Source organism: Phascolarctos cinereus, unplaced genomic scaffold (assembly GCF_003287225.1).
Source record: "Phascolarctos cinereus isolate Bilbo 61053 unplaced genomic scaffold, phaCin_HiC Scaffold_3;HRSCAF=262, whole genome shotgun sequence".
In the NCBI taxonomy this organism is placed as follows: domain Eukaryota; kingdom Metazoa; phylum Chordata; class Mammalia; order Diprotodontia; family Phascolarctidae; genus Phascolarctos; species Phascolarctos cinereus.
In genome coordinates, this window is record NW_027555736.1 from 107,051,160 (window position 1) to 107,068,186 (window position 17,027).

General features: G+C 44.8%; 1 protein-coding gene across 3 annotated transcripts in view; it reads right to left on the reverse strand.

Annotated features, from left to right (window-relative positions):
* Positions 1-17,027, reverse strand: part of PDCD11 (programmed cell death 11) — a 41,781-nt gene that overhangs the window by 16,742 nt on the left and 8,012 nt on the right. For all 3 annotated transcript variants that reach the window (XM_078151079.1, XM_078151080.1, XM_020967767.2), the window contains 13 exons: positions 16,818-16,925; positions 15,253-15,459; positions 13,651-13,775; positions 13,307-13,367; positions 12,596-12,742; positions 11,945-12,196; positions 9,722-9,853; positions 7,793-7,987; positions 6,659-6,829; positions 5,008-5,227; positions 4,431-4,580; positions 3,537-3,652; positions 1,202-1,731 (listed from right to left, as the gene is read on the reverse strand). In XM_078151079.1, coding sequence (XP_078007205.1) covers positions 1,202-1,731; positions 3,537-3,652; positions 4,431-4,580; positions 5,008-5,227; positions 6,659-6,829; positions 7,793-7,987; positions 9,722-9,853; positions 11,945-12,196; positions 12,596-12,742; positions 13,307-13,367; positions 13,651-13,775; positions 15,253-15,459; positions 16,818-16,925 — 2,414 coding nt within the window. The remainder of the gene's footprint in view (positions 1-1,201; positions 1,732-3,536; positions 3,653-4,430; positions 4,581-5,007; positions 5,228-6,658; positions 6,830-7,792; positions 7,988-9,721; positions 9,854-11,944; positions 12,197-12,595; positions 12,743-13,306; positions 13,368-13,650; positions 13,776-15,252; positions 15,460-16,817; positions 16,926-17,027) is intronic.

The window sequence follows — 17,027 nt, forward strand, 5'->3', positions numbered from 1 at the left end:
AGATGGCAGAACTGGAAGCAGTGAGTGGAACCTGCAAAGACGCAGACATAGGCTGGACATAAGGAGAAACTTGACCCAAAGCGGAGCACAGTCATTAGAGCAATGCCAAAGTGAAACGGCCTGCCTCTGACAATGAGGCAAGGGAGGGGGGACACCTCCAAGTAAAGGCTGGATGATCCCTCATTGCACAGGTTTACTGGGGACACTTGTTCAGACATAGCTTGGACAAGATGAACTCTGAGGTACTTTATTTTTTTTAAAAAAAAGTTTTCATTCAGAAACATGTATACATGTACACAAAGCATTTGTATATGCAAAGAAATCCACAAAAAAATAAAAAAGCAGTGGTTCTTAAAAGTACGGTTCTGGGATCCTTGGAAGTTCCTGACCCCTTCTGGGGGGACTCAAGGTCCAAGCTATTTTAATAATAATATTAAGAACCTTTTCTAATAGTATAAATACAGATAGATATAATCCACATAAACAAAAGTTCTTTGGGGGGAAGAGTCCTCAAAAAATTTTAAGAGTTTTAAAGGAGTCTTGAGACTATTAAGTTTGAGAACTGCTTATAAAAAGGATTCTAAGTGAAAGTGAACCTACAGGGTACTGTCTAAATCTGGTATTCTGCAGAAAGGAAACGAGCCTGTCATATATTAAGAGAGAAGGATAACAAAGGTCGACGAAAGTGTGGTTCTGGTCTCTACAAAGTATTAAAGGACTGAGAGAAGAACTGGAGGAATAAGGTAGATCTTCCACTGAGAATTTATGGAAATTAAAAAAAAAACACTGATAAGAACAGCACAGGATGAATAGGAGTGGCCTGTGACTGGCCCCATCCGCGCCAATGAAACCCTAGCTCCATCCATCTTACTAAAGTAGTTTTCTTTGAAAACCTGACTTGCTCCAAGCAACTCTGATTTATGAAATCTGATTTTTACTAAGAGTCTAATGGAGGTGAGAGGTGTAATATATATCTTACAAAGGAATCTTCAAGAAAAGATTCTTTTAGGGAATGCACCTTATTCATTTAAGGTAGAATTTGATTTACCAAAGTCTGATTTAAACACAACTTTTGGGGAACGTCTCTACTATTTAAAGTAAAGCACGCATGGATAGATACTTTCCCACTTCTAACTCCAACATCTCCTTAACTCAGACTGACCTGCCTCTTGCCCCACACCATCCCCCAAAGCCTCCTTACTTGTGAGTTAACAAAGTTCTCTGGCCAATCACTCGAGCAGTGACTGACTTTCCCACTTTAAGCTTGGTAGTGGGTTGGCTGCCAAGAGGCACGTCATCCAGAATCTGCGAGGCGTGGATACAGCCAACGAGACCATTTTCAAGAGTCACGACGACGTGGGTGGCCTTGATAGACTTCACAATCCCAGTGACCATCTCCCCGATGGGCAGTGTGGGTTTCTCCAGCAGCGTGCTCACCACTTCTAGCTCTTCCCCTGCAGGCTCAGGCACTACTGAGGGAAGAACCGGGGTTCTCTTCTTGACCGAACTCTCAACGGCTAAGAAGAGGCCAATGTCACAGGGCTTTGTACTCTTGATGATCAAGGACACCCTCTGACCAACCTGCAGTTTCTCTGAGTCAAAACGGAAGGTGTCATTGAGGTGAAAGGTCACTGGGAAAGCCACTAGCTGGCCAGTCTCCACCAAGGAAGCTATGGCAAATGTCTTTTCCAAATGCTCTATAACTGCTCGGTGCTCAGTGTCTTTCTTCAGCTGGAAAAAAACAAAAGGGAAAATTGTCTCAATTTTTCTCACTGAGCACATACTTTTGCCCTACAGTAAATACAAAACATCTACCCTAGTCTTTACTCATGTTTCTGTGCTTTTTCTCATCTGCTCCCTACGCTTGAAATGCCCTCCCCTCCTTCTCTGAATTCTACTGAATTCCCACTAATTCTTTAAAGCCCCATATCAATGCCACCTCTTCCAAGAAGCCTTCCCAAATTCCTCTGGCTGGTGACGGCTTTTCCTTCCACAACCGGATCTTACTTTTGTAACTATTTAATATTTATCATGTACTTTTGTACATTCTAGCTATCTATGTTGGTGTCATACCCCCTACCTCTAACTATACTACAAAGGAACTGTATCTAACTTAAATTTTACATCTCCCCTGCAGCTTAGCAACATGCTCAATCCACAGTAGGTACTTAAAAATATGTATTGTATTATACTATGTACGATATGTACATATATGTACATATATCCTATATTCCATTTTATAATTACATTTATTAGCATACATATTATATCCAATTATATACATTATCTATGTATCCCATAAGGCTTCAAGTGGCAGAATGAGGATGAAAACGTTACAGAGAGGCAGATTTCAAATCAATGTAAGGAGTCCTCTAACAAATTACAGGTGCCTGAAAGTGAAATGGTCTGTCTGTGCTGGTCACTTGGAAATGTTCTAACACACTGGTGGGAAGATTCCTGCTTTGGGAAGATTATCTCTAAGGCCCCTCCTAGGACCTGACAACCATTCTTTCCATAAATGACAACAGCAGGCAGCACAGTACCAAGAGTCCTGGAATAGAAGTGAGGAAGCCTGAGTTCTGATCCCATGCTCTATAACCTTGGATAGGTCCCTTCCCTCTCTGAACCCCAGCTTCCTCCTCAAAATGAGGGATCTGATCTCTCTCCCTCTTTTCTTGTTTGATGAGTCTCTCTAATTTTGGCCTTGCTTCCTTCAATATTTGTTAAGCACCTACTATATCGCAAAGCCCTGAAGAAAACCAGAAATTCCACTCGCTCCCTGTCATGCACATAAAGTAGGCGCTTAATAAATGCTTACTGACAGACTGAACATCAGGCCACTCACCTTTGTACTCTAATATGGGCTAATACCACATGCGCGCATGCGTGTGTGTGTGTGTGTGTGTGTGTGTGTGTGTGTGTGTGTTGTGTGTGTGTGTGTGTGTGTGTGTGTCTGCATCTGTGTCAGTGCCTGTTTCAGAGATTGTAAGCTCCACCCGGAGAAGTGTAGGGTCCAGTTCTCTGTAAAGCACCTGGCTCAGTGCTACAACATGTCTGATAACTGTCACATGACAATTAATGCCAGAATGCAAATGAAGAGATCACTAAAAGGAAGCTGAACTCTGAGCAGCCTTGGCATCACGGACCAATCTCTGTCCTGGGACACAGATGATGAAATGCACCTCTCTTATCAGGTGGAAGGTGGGAGACTAGAGATGAAGAAGGGTGCATGCACTGTGGAATGCAATCACTGCTTCAGTTGGCTTTCTTCTGATAAAGGAGAGCTCAAAATGTGTGCATTAGGGGGCCTGGTGTCAGGGTGATGCACACTTAGAAACAAATGGTGTAGACAAGAGGCAACAATGACCTTTTAAAACTTCAGGTTTGAGGAAGATGATCTATACTTTTCACAAGGAAAACACAGTTAATGTTCTATGATCGTACTGCTAGGCTAGCCAGTATCCCAAAAGATACCAGATGATCCAGTAAACCCAGAGGAAGCAATTCCTAAGAACAGAAGCCGAGAGCCAGCCTACCTGCTTAGCTTTTCTGTTCACCAGCTCCTGGCGAAGGGAAACATGAACCTCTGACTTCAGTGTATCAACGTGAAGCACGACAGCTTTGGTTCTTTGCCCAGGATCCATCACTTTCCCTGGAGGACCCCAGATAAACACAGAATTCATCCCTTTCCTAGGACAGAGGAGCAAGTCCCCTTGCCTCCTGGTGCCCCATCCACCCACACTGGCAACCACTCTGGCCTGGGGGAAAGGCAAATGCTCCAAGAGGGGATCTGCCCCCAGGGGCTTGATACTGTCCAGCACTAGATGCCAGTCTCTAACTTATACAGGCACAGGCCAAGATTGCATTGGTGGCAAGCTCCTATTTAGGCAAACCAAACATGTAAAAACCCACACTTTCCCAATTACTATAAATCAGGGAATGATTTTATCTTGCAAATGAGTTCACCAAAGGATTATTTTAAATAAATGGCACAGTTTCCTAGTACATTTAAAATAATTCTCTCTCTCTTTTTTTTTTTTACTTTTAGGCAACTGGGGTTAAGTGACTTGCCCAGGGTCACACAGCTAGTGTCAAGTGTTTGGTCTGAGGCCACATTTGAACTCAGGACCTCCTGACTTCAGGGCCGGTTCTCTATACACTGCGCCACCTAGCTGCCCCTAAAATAATTCTCTTTTAAAGGAACTGATTTGCATGCAGTGACTTTGGAGCACAGGCTATTCAGGAAGCAGGTTCCTACTGAATAACACATCATGGCATTAATTGGGTAAACTGAAATATACCCAAACTAGGTTCTCAGGGCCGAGTTGGTTGCTATGAGGAACGGAGTATATAGAGAAACAGATGACTTTTAACAAAGACCAAGAAGGGAAGAAAAACCTCACTGGATGGAAGAGGCTTTTTGCACTCACCTCCCTGGTGATATCTGCTGGCCCTCAACACCAGGCCAGGCACTGAGCCACTGCTGAACATCAGAGAGCCATCACCTGACATGTCTTGCACCACCAAATCCACAAGCAGCCCTGGGGACATCTCAGCCAGCGTTTGAGTCAAGATGGAGTCTGGGCAGGATTAAGAGACAACAACAGGGGATAAACGTCTGGTGGCATGATGCACCCCATCCTCCCACCTTGAGCAGCATTAAATAGAACAATAAAAACCCCTTGCATGGAGGGGTGATCACGCTTCCTTTTGGCTTACTGTCAGGGAAAAAATGGTGCAGTACAGGGGCTTAACAAACTCTGTGATAGCTGAAAACTCTTGCTGGAGATGAACAGACCCTGATCATAACTGCCAAGTCCTCAAAAATCCCAGGGGGTACAAGCCATCATCTTTCCCTTAGGGCTTGGAAACTACCTTCTTGCCATCCCCTCATCCCATCTCCCACCAGATGTCCATGGAACATGGAGGGCCCAAGCTTTATTAGAGAGAATTAATGTGGATGAAGAGGCCCCTCCCCAGCATCCACTGGGGTGTGCTTGCCCATACCTCGGCTGCTCATGAGGCTTCGAACACCTTGAAGCTCCTCCAAGCACTGGCTAAGGAGGGTGAGGGAGCCATCAGCCGTGTTCTCCTGGCTGACATCCGACAGGCGCAGGGAGAGCAACATCCGCTCCTTCTCCTCGTATACATTGGTCACCTTTGCAACCACCGTCTGCCCCTCAACGAAGTGGTCACTGATTGTGGTCACAAACTTGTCACTCAAGGCCTGGAGAGAGAGAGCATTAAAGTCTCTGCTAGCACCACCCCAGGGACTGAACAGGACTCGGAGGCGGAGGCTGGATGGTCTTCTTCATCTCTAAATGTTACTTAACTTCACAACTCTGATCAACGCAGGAACAACCATGACTTTAGAAGGACTAATGAGGCACGTCTCCTGCCTCCAAGTAGCAGTGGAGGGTTCAGAATGGGGCGTATGCATCCAAATATGGCCAATGTACTGATTTTTTGCTTGACTAGGTTTACTGACTTATTATTATGGGGGGTGCACTAGGGGAGTAAAAGGGAGTGAATGGGGAAAGAGTCAATGAGAAGTGTCAGTAAATTTTTTTAAAAAGACTATCAATAAAATTTTTAAAATTACTAAATGCTGTTTAACATCCTCTTCTTAACAGCATGAGAACTGAAGATTAGCCCTATTAAACTCCTATCAAGGTGCTGGTAGTAAGGGTAAAACAGGCTCTACCTCTACAGCCCACCGCAGTTCTCTCCCCATTACCTATACGTGCACTATCCACTCCCTCTCTACTACCCACAGGGATGTCCCTCTATCATCAGGCATGCCATCTTGGTCTGGCCTCCAACTGCTCAGTCTTCAGGAATGCAAACAGATCTTAATACCACACATGAGAAAGGCAGATCTCCTTTGTGGCACAGCCCCCAGAGATTCACATAATGCACCCAAAGATCAAAGAGAAACGACTTTGTCAGGGCCAACTGCGTCACTTGACTCTTCCATTAGAACAGAGGAAGAAGGGCGCTCACTGTATTGTCTGTTTGTTTAAAACAAAGATGACAAAGGAGAAAGGAAAGGATGTAATAACTTCAAGCTACATGAGCAACTTGACACTTCATGACTTCCCAAATGCTAGGAAGCCTGGTCCTGACTGCTGACCTTTTTTAGGGAAGGCTATTCTTCATGTCAAGGACTGTGATATCACTGATGTAAGAGCCTCCTGCCAAGGTCTATAGACTACTCGTCTATAACCAACCCTAGAAAGTTACTTGAGCTCAGAGTGTTTAAGTAATTAATGTGCCCAAAGTCACACAGCCAGTAAGTGTCAGAGGCAGAATCTGAACACGGGTCCTTTGTGATCCCATATTCAGTGATGTATATGCACTACATCCTCTTTCTCCTCTAGAATAGCTCACATTGAGCTATCGTCACATCGGACATGTTTTCTCTATGACAATCCCACGAGGCAGGCAGCAATTGACACAATGTTGTCATAATATTGTGACATAACACAGCTGGCCCCTCACAACTGAACTTCCTGGAAATGTCAAACAAAGCCACTTTCACCTTAGGGAAGTTCGGTCCCCCATGGGGCCATTTCTCCTCTTCCTGCCTGACCTGGTATATCATTCTTCAAGGGTCTTCTTACTTGTAAAGAATCCCAGGGAGTAGCAGCAGACTTACTGACTTAGGCGCCAATCCACTGAGGCCCGATGGGAACTGGACAAAGACGCCATAGGCCTTGATACTTTTCACAAAACCAGTAAGCAGCATCCCAGGCTGGAATTCAGAAAAGACCTTGGGATCTTGGCCACTCTCCACAGCAGAGATTAGGGCAGGTTTCCTGCACAGGACCTAGGACCCCCACATCAAGGAACATACCAGGAAGGGCAAAAGGAAGCCAAATCTTCTATGTCTTCTGCCTCCCCATCAGAACCCAAATCACTGGCACATGAGGGAACCAATACGAACCGAACACCTCTGTAAAATGGCTGCTGGAATAGCCACAAGAAGATCTCTTACTCCTGCTGCTCTCAGCCTAATCCACTCCATCCTACTGTTCCCCCAATCAGGGGTGGGGAACCTGCAGCCCCCTCACCACATACAGCCTTTTGACTGAGTCCAAGTTTTAAAGAACAAATCCTTTTAGTAAGGGGATTTGTTCTGTGAAGTTTCGATTCAGTCAAAGGGCCACACTTGAGGACCTAAAGGGCCACATGTGACCTCAAGGCTGCAGACTGCCCACTTCTGCCCCAAATTCTTTTCCACTACCACTGCCTTATTCCTCAGTTTGTTTGCTTTATTCTGAAAATCAGATTGCATATTCTTAAGAAGGGAAAGGACAGATTTCCCAATGACCCAAATTGGGACCAAAGCCAGGGAAATTTTCTGGAACCTAGGACTCACTGAAGAACCATTTATATTGAAAAGCAGCTCCAAAATCAAGGCAGAACTGGATTCCTAGAGAAAAAGGGCAGAGTTGCTATGGGAAATGTCCAACTTAATGTCTCATATCACACTAGCATGCACATCCCCACACATACACACCCCAGCTCTCACATATGTCCCAAAGACACTCAAACTCTTCCCATTACTCTCCCATTCAGTGCCTTCAACTCATTTAGTTCAGCATACCAGTCTCTGCCTAAAACACTCATCTGGCCTCTCCCATCAGACCCAGAGCCATAATACGCACATGAACCCAGAGTTCACAATCATGGCTGACCCAAATGAAGCCCATAACTTGGGTGTGAGCAATGGTTTCCCTACCTATGAGGCCCAGGGCCCTCACCCTACATAGACAACAGGAAAGGATACAATGTGACCGTCACTGTGGCTCAAACACAAGACCTTGTGAAGGATGTCACCTTCCTGGAGCCAGGAGCAGAGCAACTGACTGTTGCTGACATTGTCTGACAGATGTGTTGTGGGAAGCAAGGCATGGATATTGTCGGGTAGGATGGACACCTCCAATCCCTTCTCAGTCTTCTTCTTCACCTTCACATCTACTAACTAAGAGTGGAAGAGAAAAAAAAATCACTTCTCTTGAGCAAAGACTGACCATGGCCCTGAGTTGAGGTAATTCATAAAATCAAAAATCACCATACAGGAACCATAGGGAAGTAGACCCAAAGGGCTATAACAAATTGGAAACTGAGGAATTTCCTCAATTGGGGAATTGCTGAACAAGTTGTGGCATATAATTGTGATGGAATACTACTGTGCTATAAGAACTGTTAAGTTCGATGATCTTAGAAAAACATGACAAGATATTTATGAATTAATGCAAAGCAAAGTGAGCAGAACTGAGAGATCACTGTGCACAGTAACAGCAATGTTGTAACAATGATCAACCATGAAAGACTTGGCTACTATGATCAACACAATGATCCAAATCAATTCCAGTGGATTCATAATGAAAAAGTTGCTATCCACCTCCAGAGAGAGAAACACATTGAACTCTGGGTGTAAAGTGAAGTACAATTTCCTTACTTGATAAAAAATATGCCCAATATGGAAATGTTTTGCATGATTTTACATGTATAACTGATATCATATTGCTTGCCTTCTCAAGGGGTGTGGAAGGGAAGAAGAGAATTTGGAATTCAAAGAAGAGAACATAAAAAATAATGAATTTGGGAAGAAAAAAAATCCCCACCATCCAGAACCCCCAATGGGTACCAACCAGAAAGAATCAAACTCTCTTTACCTGTCCAACCCAATTCTTCCTACCCTATTCTATGAAGTCTCTGGTGAAACTACAGGCTGTATAAGCCAAAACGGTCTCAGAGCCAGTTAACGGGGAGAAAAGGAGAAAACGTTCACCAAATCTCAGTGCTGGAAGGGGTTTTAGAAAATTAGTCCAAAATGTTTTACATGATTGCACACGTATAACCCATATCAGATTGCTTGCTGTCTGGAGAGGGAGGAAGAAAAATTTAGAACTCAAAATCTCTCAAAAAATGAATGTTGAAAACTGTCTATGTGTAATTGAAAAAAATAAAATATTATGAAATTTAAAAAAAAAAACACTGACTTCAAACCACTTCCCAATGCATGAATTCTCTTCACATCACACAAAACATATCCTTCCAGCCTTTGAATCAAAGAATCACAAAACTTAAAAGATGAAAGAGATCTCTGAAATCATCTAAAGAGTCCAATCCCCTTATTCTGTAAGGGTTAAGTGATTGGCCCAATGACCCACGGCTAGTCAGAACACAAATCTGATGACTATCAGCCCCGTGGTCTTTGCATGTGGCTTCATCTGAACATCTCTGATGGCCCATTAAGAAGTCACTGCTTCTAACTGAGGCCAAAAGTCTGACTCCCTGACATTCCCACCCAATGTTCCTAGTTGATGTCTCTAGTGCCAAGAGAAGTAGTCTTCCCCAAGAAAGAAAAGAAATTCCAAAACAGTAATTCTGTCCAGTAATTTCTCTTCTCCAGGTTAAACATTAAGTGTTTTTAACCTTGCCTTGTATATCATACAATGCTAGGAAAAAACAGGCCAGAATATAGTAACGTCTTGTCCAGTAGGTTTCTTGGAGAAACAGAAGGATAGACTTGGTCAACTTGACAACGCCTCTGATATAAAAACCCTGGACTGGAAATCAGAAAATGTCAATTTGGACCTAGTTTTAGCACTAAGTAGGTGGGTCACCTTGGGCAAGTCCTTTCCCATCTCTATACCTCAGTTTTCTTGGTCACAGCAAACAAAGAAGATGAGCTCAAAAATCCAAGTACCTGCCCAATCTTGACTGTAGCTTTCTTCTGACTCTGGGCTGGGCCTTCCGTCTCTTTGTCAGTGGATAGCCTGAAGGACAAGAGCATCCTCTCCTGCTCTGGCTCACTTTTCAGCACTGTGACCTTCACGACCTGGGAAGAGACCAGCAAATGTTGGCTAACCCATTCCAAGAGCATGGGCCCACAAGAGAGGGCAGGCTCCTTCCACTACCCCACAAAGGAAGACCATGCAGGCTTAGTTTCCAATAATCCTCTCTGAGAACCATCTGGATCCCAGATCAGATGGAGATCAGGAAGGAAGGAAGGAAGAGACAAATGACCCAGACTGAACTGTCACAAGACAGTCAAACAGGAAAGGGAACAAATTAACCTGACCTAACCTGCTCTCATCTGTGTCACAGCAATCATCCTGATAATGATGAGCTCCACGGGCTGTCGGGATAGAACCTGGGCAGACTACACTCATTCCTTCTTGTGCCAAGTGTCACCACAGCAAAGCCTTGGCCTTCAACTACCACCCAGTGACCAGGAGGGTAGGAGGTGGCTCCTGCCTCAGCTTCTATTTCTTCCCTAGAACCTCTGTTACTAGACCCAGAGTCACGGGACTCCAGCTCCAGCCCTTCCAATCGAATATAAAGATAGTGCCTCTTCTGGCCTGGGTCACAGAACTATCTACATCAACGGCAGGACCTCATGGCTGGTATGTTCCCATCACTCTCAGACACCTGACTGAACACCCATTATTCTCTTGCCCTTTCCTGGACCCAAGAGGGCCAATCTCCTCTAGAGCTCAGGTCCCTCAGTGGCTGGATTTTCCCCCACAACCTACTGCTGCATGTATGAAAAATATCTACTCTGCCCTAGCTTCGCCAAATCACAAGAAAAGCAATAATATCTCAATCTCTGCAAGCCATCTACTGACCACTCACTATTAGAAGCTTGTCTGGGAAGAGGGCTGCAAACAATATGCCCAAATGGGAATCCTTCACATGGAGGGCATTGCCTGGGTATGTATATCATTCCCTGCCATCTTCGGACAGGATAAAGGAACTAGTGCTAAGCTTATCAGGACCCCATGGACCCAAGCACTAGGCAGTTACCAATTCAGATGCCCAGCTGGATCGCCCTGCTGGCTCAACTTTGTAATTTCTTATTTTTGGTGAAAAAATTGCCGGATTACAATCTCCACTATCACAGGACCTGGACAGATGGGTGCTCTCTTCACTCAGTACTTCCCCAGTCCCATGGTTAACAAATTCAACCTCTTCCTCCTCTAATCCCTAAAATTCACAACTGCTATCCACCGAGGCAAATATCCTTTTTCCCTGCTACTGCTCCCTACCCCTTCATCACCATCCTCCTCAGCCATCCCCATTCCTAGGACCCTGTCCTCCTCTTCCCTTTCTATTATGCCCTCGGGAACTCCTGCTCTATTATTAGTAAATTTTCCTTTATCCTAGCACTATTATTCTTCCCATCTTCTTATACTCAAAGGAAACTCTCTTTTTCAAAGAAAAATCAAATTATTCTGAACATGCACACCAAAAGAATGGGCATTAGCATACGTGCAATAGAAGAAAAAAAGAAAACAAAGTCAAACAAAATAAACTGGCTGTTTCAAAAAACATGTGCCTTATTCTACATCCTGAAATCTGGTTTCCCCCTTTATTCTGAAGTCAGGCATTTACTAAACACCTAATATCTGTGTGGCACTGTATTTAGTGCTTTACGAGGATTTGATCCCCACAGCAACCTCTAGAAGGTAGGTGCCATTATTAGCCTATTTTACAGCTGAATAAACTGAGGCAGATAGTTATTAAGTGACTTGCCCAGGGTCACACAATCAACGCTGGATTTAAACTCAGGTCCTCGTGATTCCAGGCCCAGCATTCTATCCACTGTGCCACCTAGTGGCCTCCTGAAGACCCTGCATCCCTGTCCACACTCTCCAGTAGAGCACTCCTTCTCACGTGCTCCCTAACACAGTGGGCCATGAAGAAAGGGCACTCTTCTCACTGCTTCTAGACTGCTGCCCCTCCTTCAAAGCTCAACTCCTCCTGAACCCTCTCACCTCTTCTAATCCCTACTCAGTGACCTCCAGACCAGGAAGGGCTAGCGCTCCAGAGAGCACTCTGATAGCTTTGGTCCATAGGGCAGCCACATCTCCCTGTCCTTCAGACCAGGGGCTTCCTCAGGACGTCACCACCTCTGCAGGGAGCTCACCTGTCCCACATAGAAGACTTCCTCTGGGGCTGCGATGGGCTGGGTACCCAGATCCTTCCGCAGCACCAGTCCCCTCACGTCATTGTAGAACTTAACAATACAACCAAAGTCCTTGATGCTGCTGATGAAACCATGTGTCTGTAGCTCAGGCTTGGCTTCCTTGTAGCTTGTGAGAGCTGGGAGGCTCGATTCCACCAGGGTCTTTTTCAAGGTCATTAACAGCTTCTTGTTCTCGGGGTCACACGTCAGAACCTGGGAGGACAGGGTGGTCGGCCATCAGCAAAAGGAGGGCCATGACAACATGATGAAGACCACAGAGAACTGGCCCCATCTCTCCTGACCCCAGTTATTCCCCTAAAGCCTATTCACACTCTCCCAATGGAGAGATTCTCAGCCCAACTACTTGTTGGATGAAAATCTATGCTGTACCAGCTTCTACTCAAAACTCACCTCTTCCAGGGAGCCATCCCAGACCAGCCCTCCACCAACAGTTGCTGCTGAACATATTTATTCTGCCTTGTGTTATAGTTATTTTTGTATATAAGTGTCTAACATCTGGCAGAGGGCTAAAATTCTCGATGCAAGGCTGTATCTGCCCACTGGTTTCCCGGGCCCTGCAACAGAAAGCCACCCTGGCTCAGCAAGTCTTACCCGGCACTTGACCTCATCTTTGACACGGTATTTCTTCTGAGGCTGCCGGATCTGGACATCAGCCAAGTGCAAGGTAGGCACAAGGCCTTTGATTTGTTCAGTCACTTTCACAACCATCCCACAGGATCTTAGTGCAAACACTGTGCCCTGGAGGGAAGAACAGAAATAGTCACCACAAGGACTCCAAATAGGTCTTCCCTTTTCCCACTGCCACAGAGGCCATCTGTGACAGAGAGCTTTAAGTGGTACTTGGCATACACACAGCAGATAACTTCCTCATCTGCAGTTGCTTTATATCTCATATAGCACTCTACTTGGCACGCGTGTGCTTCCTGCAACTTGCAGACTGACAGCTCCCACAGAGACGAGGACCATATGTCTCCTTCCAGAGTAAAGAAAAACCCAATGGGTCAATGTGAGCTGCCCACAAGTATGAATACAACCTTGTAGCTGACACTTCCACCCCATCTCTTTCAACAAACTGTTAACAAACTGAACCACGAAGATGCTGTGACCCAGTCTAATACTGATATTTGATTGAGTTTTTTAGGACACAGTCCCCTCTGACTTAGCCACAAGTGGGGTGATGAAAGTCAACCATGACACTGGTAGCTGGCATCTCTGAGGAGAGTGACCACGGAGGAGTTGGGCTGAATGCCTAAGTGTGGGGGCTGCTTCTGCTGGCTAGATTAACTCAGTGGAGGACCTCACCTTGACTATCTGCCCTGGCTGGAGGTCATGATATCTCAGGAACGGAGCTTCGATGATGCTCCTGGAACACAAAGGAAAAAAAACGGAATCACCAGTGGCAGAGGTTCATGTGGCCAATGAACAATAGTTCCCATACTGACAAGAAAGAAAACCCACATCATATGGTTTGTATGGAAACTGACGTTCACAATGGTCTTTTGCTATGGTACAAGTTGTATTCCTGTGCACACACATGCTCTTGCACACACTCTCTCTCTCTCTCTCTCTCTCACACACACACACACACACACACACACACACACACACACACACACACACACACACACACACCCGCACTCACTTACGTTTTCAGAGACAACAATGCCAGATCATCCATTGGGCTGAAATCAATAACCCGACATTTGTGCATATTTCCAGGCTTGAACTTCTCTGGCTTAAAGGACTTCTCGGTCTGGGAGAGGTGCATGATCTACATATAAAGTACAGTTGTTAGAGGAGATTGCGAGACACCCAGTCGATCCAGAAACACAGGAGATGAATTTCAGGGAGCTCTGCAGAGACTTGGGACACTCACAGGAAACCATCAAATGAGCTTTTCACAGTCTATCTGCATGCCTCCCCCACAATTAAAGGGCACTAGGGTGACAGCAGACTGTGAGGAAGGGATGCTGGGGTGACTGGACTAGGCTGGCTGGGCCTCAACACTGACAAATAGATGATGATTAGCAGTGATGGGTAGCCTTACAAGATGCCAGCCCAGCATCACGCTTCTGAGAAGGAATTCCTAGCATGTGCCCATGTAACAGATATTAACTGAGCCAAGAGAGAATGCAAATTGGAATAGAATGACTTTAATAAACACATGCATAGGCAGAAAACAATAGAACACTTGGGAACATTCCTAAAGCAGAAAGAGAAGGTAGTGAACAGGACATATTCTCCTCCAGATCAAGAAACGAGTCACTGTGTATGACACTGGACAGTTTCACTTTTTATAAGAGGATTAAAGCATACCCAGTCATCCAACAAAAAAGGATTTCTCACGAAAAAGAAACCTCCCATACCCATCCTGTGTGTCTCTTTGTTCTTTCTATACTTTACCATCAGGATAACCAAATCACAAAAGATTGGGGCAATGGGCTACCTTATATGGCCTCTAATACTCCTATGTCTGAGAGTACACACTTGCCAGAGAAGTGCTCTCTTAAAAAAAAAAAGATGAAAGGCAAGGACTCAGTACCTTTTACCAGTGGCCAGAGGTCACAAGGTCGAAAATGCTGGCTCACACAGAACCACGTGCAATGAGTAACTTCCTAAAAGCATTAGAACAGACTACTTCATTAAGTAGTGAATTCTCCACCACAAATAGTTATTCAAGTAGTGGCTAGATGGGGTTTTTAGAAAGCAGCTTCATGCGTCAGGAAGGCATTGGGGTAGGAAACTTTTAAAACCCTTCTAGGACCCTAGAGCTCTTCTGAAGAGCAGGCAGCTAGAGGGCAGCTAGGTGGCATAGTGGATAGAGCACCAGCCCTGGAGTCAGGAGGACCTGAGTTCAAATCTGGCTTCAGACACAAAACACTTACTAGCTGTGTGACCCTGGGCAAGTCTCTTAACCCCATCGCCCAGACAAAAACAAAACAAAAAACAAAAACAACAAGAGCAGGCAGCTTCCTAGATGACAGGCTATATCAATACATAGTAAACAGGTATCAATTTTAAAGAAAAGTACATGCATGTGGAAACCCAAGTAAATCCATTCAATCGATCAAGGCAAACTAATACTACTCTAGAAATGTAGTAGCTTCAAGGACCACCCAACCAACATCCTCTAAGATTTCCTGAAGTAGAGCAGGACAATTCCACACAGGTATGAAAGGAAGCAGCCAAGAGCCCAGCTGTCCTGCCCACCCTTCCAGTGACAATGGGCCCATGCCCACCCTCCTCACCCTGGCATAGGCCAGAGATCCATCCTTCAGCCTGAAGGTGGCACCAGCCTTTGCAAAGAAGCCCTGGACAGGCACATCATTCAAAACAGCTCCAATGAGATGGTGGCACAGACGACTGATGGGGCGGCCAGCTTGCAGGAAGGAAGAGTGCAATGTTAGTCGGACAGACTTGGTACGTGGATGAACTGAGAGGATACAGGCCCTCACCTGTGAGGAGGATCAAGGAAAAAGGTGCATTAAATCAGAATGGAAGCACGGCAAATCAAGCCACCCAGACCAGACCTTCCAGAGACCCAAGGACTTGACATCCCTATGTGTAATAGAAACTTATCAACCACCCACGCAATGCCATAGGGCATTTACTCTGCCTGCATGGCCCTGATCTGCCCATCCACCTCAGTGCTGTATTACCACATGGGCTCCAAGACCTCAGGATCACAACTGACCACACTGCTGTTCCAGTGCACTGAGAAGCTTAATCAGGCCTTTCTGATGGTGACTGGCTACCTACAGCTCAGGAATACCACAGTCACACTAGTGATTCTCTACATACAAAAAAGGATGGTGTTGGTGTTCTGGACACTGGTTAATCTCTGCTGAAGCCTTAGACAGTAACAGAGGTAGCATATTCAGAACTCAAGGCCCATAACTGGGAAGAACAATGAATTCATTAAATTAACTAGGGCTCCTTCTTGTACACTCTGTAAACTGGAAAACAGATCATAAATGTGAGCTATTACTATAATGGTGACAATGTTACATTCAAATAATAGATTCGGCCCTGACTACAACTGCCATAATGGGAAAAATTTCAGGGACAGTGAGGTGGCGCAGTGAATAGAGCACTGGTCCTGGAGTCAAGAGAACCTGAGTTCAAATTTGACCTTAGACACTTGACACTTACTAGCTGTGTGACCCTAGGCAAGTCACTTAACCCCACTGCCTTACCAAAACAAAAGAAAAAGAAAAGGAAAAAATTCAGAAAGTATAGCTTCCTGCAAAAACGTTTAAAAGCTAACACATAATTCAAACCCCAAAATTTTGCATCCAAACAAATAAATCACTCCATGATAAAAGGAATGCAAAGAAAATTGAAGCAGGTAAGTAGCATAATGGAAAGATCCCAGGACCTGAGTTCAAATCATACCTCAGTAACAAACCAGCTGTGTGACCCTCTACAAGGCACTTATCCTCACCCAGTCTCAGTTTCCTTAATGAGGATAATAATGGCACCTACCTCACATTTTTATTGTAAGGAACAAATGACACGATATATGTAAAATGTAATACAAAGACTATTATTAATTTTCTAATGGTTTTTCCTTTTTTAAATTCACCAGGATGAAGACAAGGAAAGAATAATAACAGATCACACAGAAAGGCATAAGATCAAGTCCTCAAAATCCTAGATTTTCTACCTTTCTCTACTAAGTCCATTACTCCTGAGGAGTTGACGTAGTGTCAGGAACCTCTGGCCTTGAAAGCTCCTGGTATTTATGGAATGGCCCTACCACAGGAATAAAGAAGGCAGGAGGCAGCTGGTGACAGTGTCTGGCAATTCTTACCATTTGGGTTTGGAAGTAACATCCTGTCTTTTTAGAATCCAAGTGCATAAAGTCAACCAGTCCAGTGTAGGAGGAGAGGAAGCTCAGGGTGAGACCATGAGGGGTCACCTGGAAAGAGAAGAACAGCAAGTTTAAAAAGACATCTCCTAGATTTCACCTTATAAACCAGCCAAAGTGATAAAAGACAGTAAGAGTCAATGTTGCAGGAAC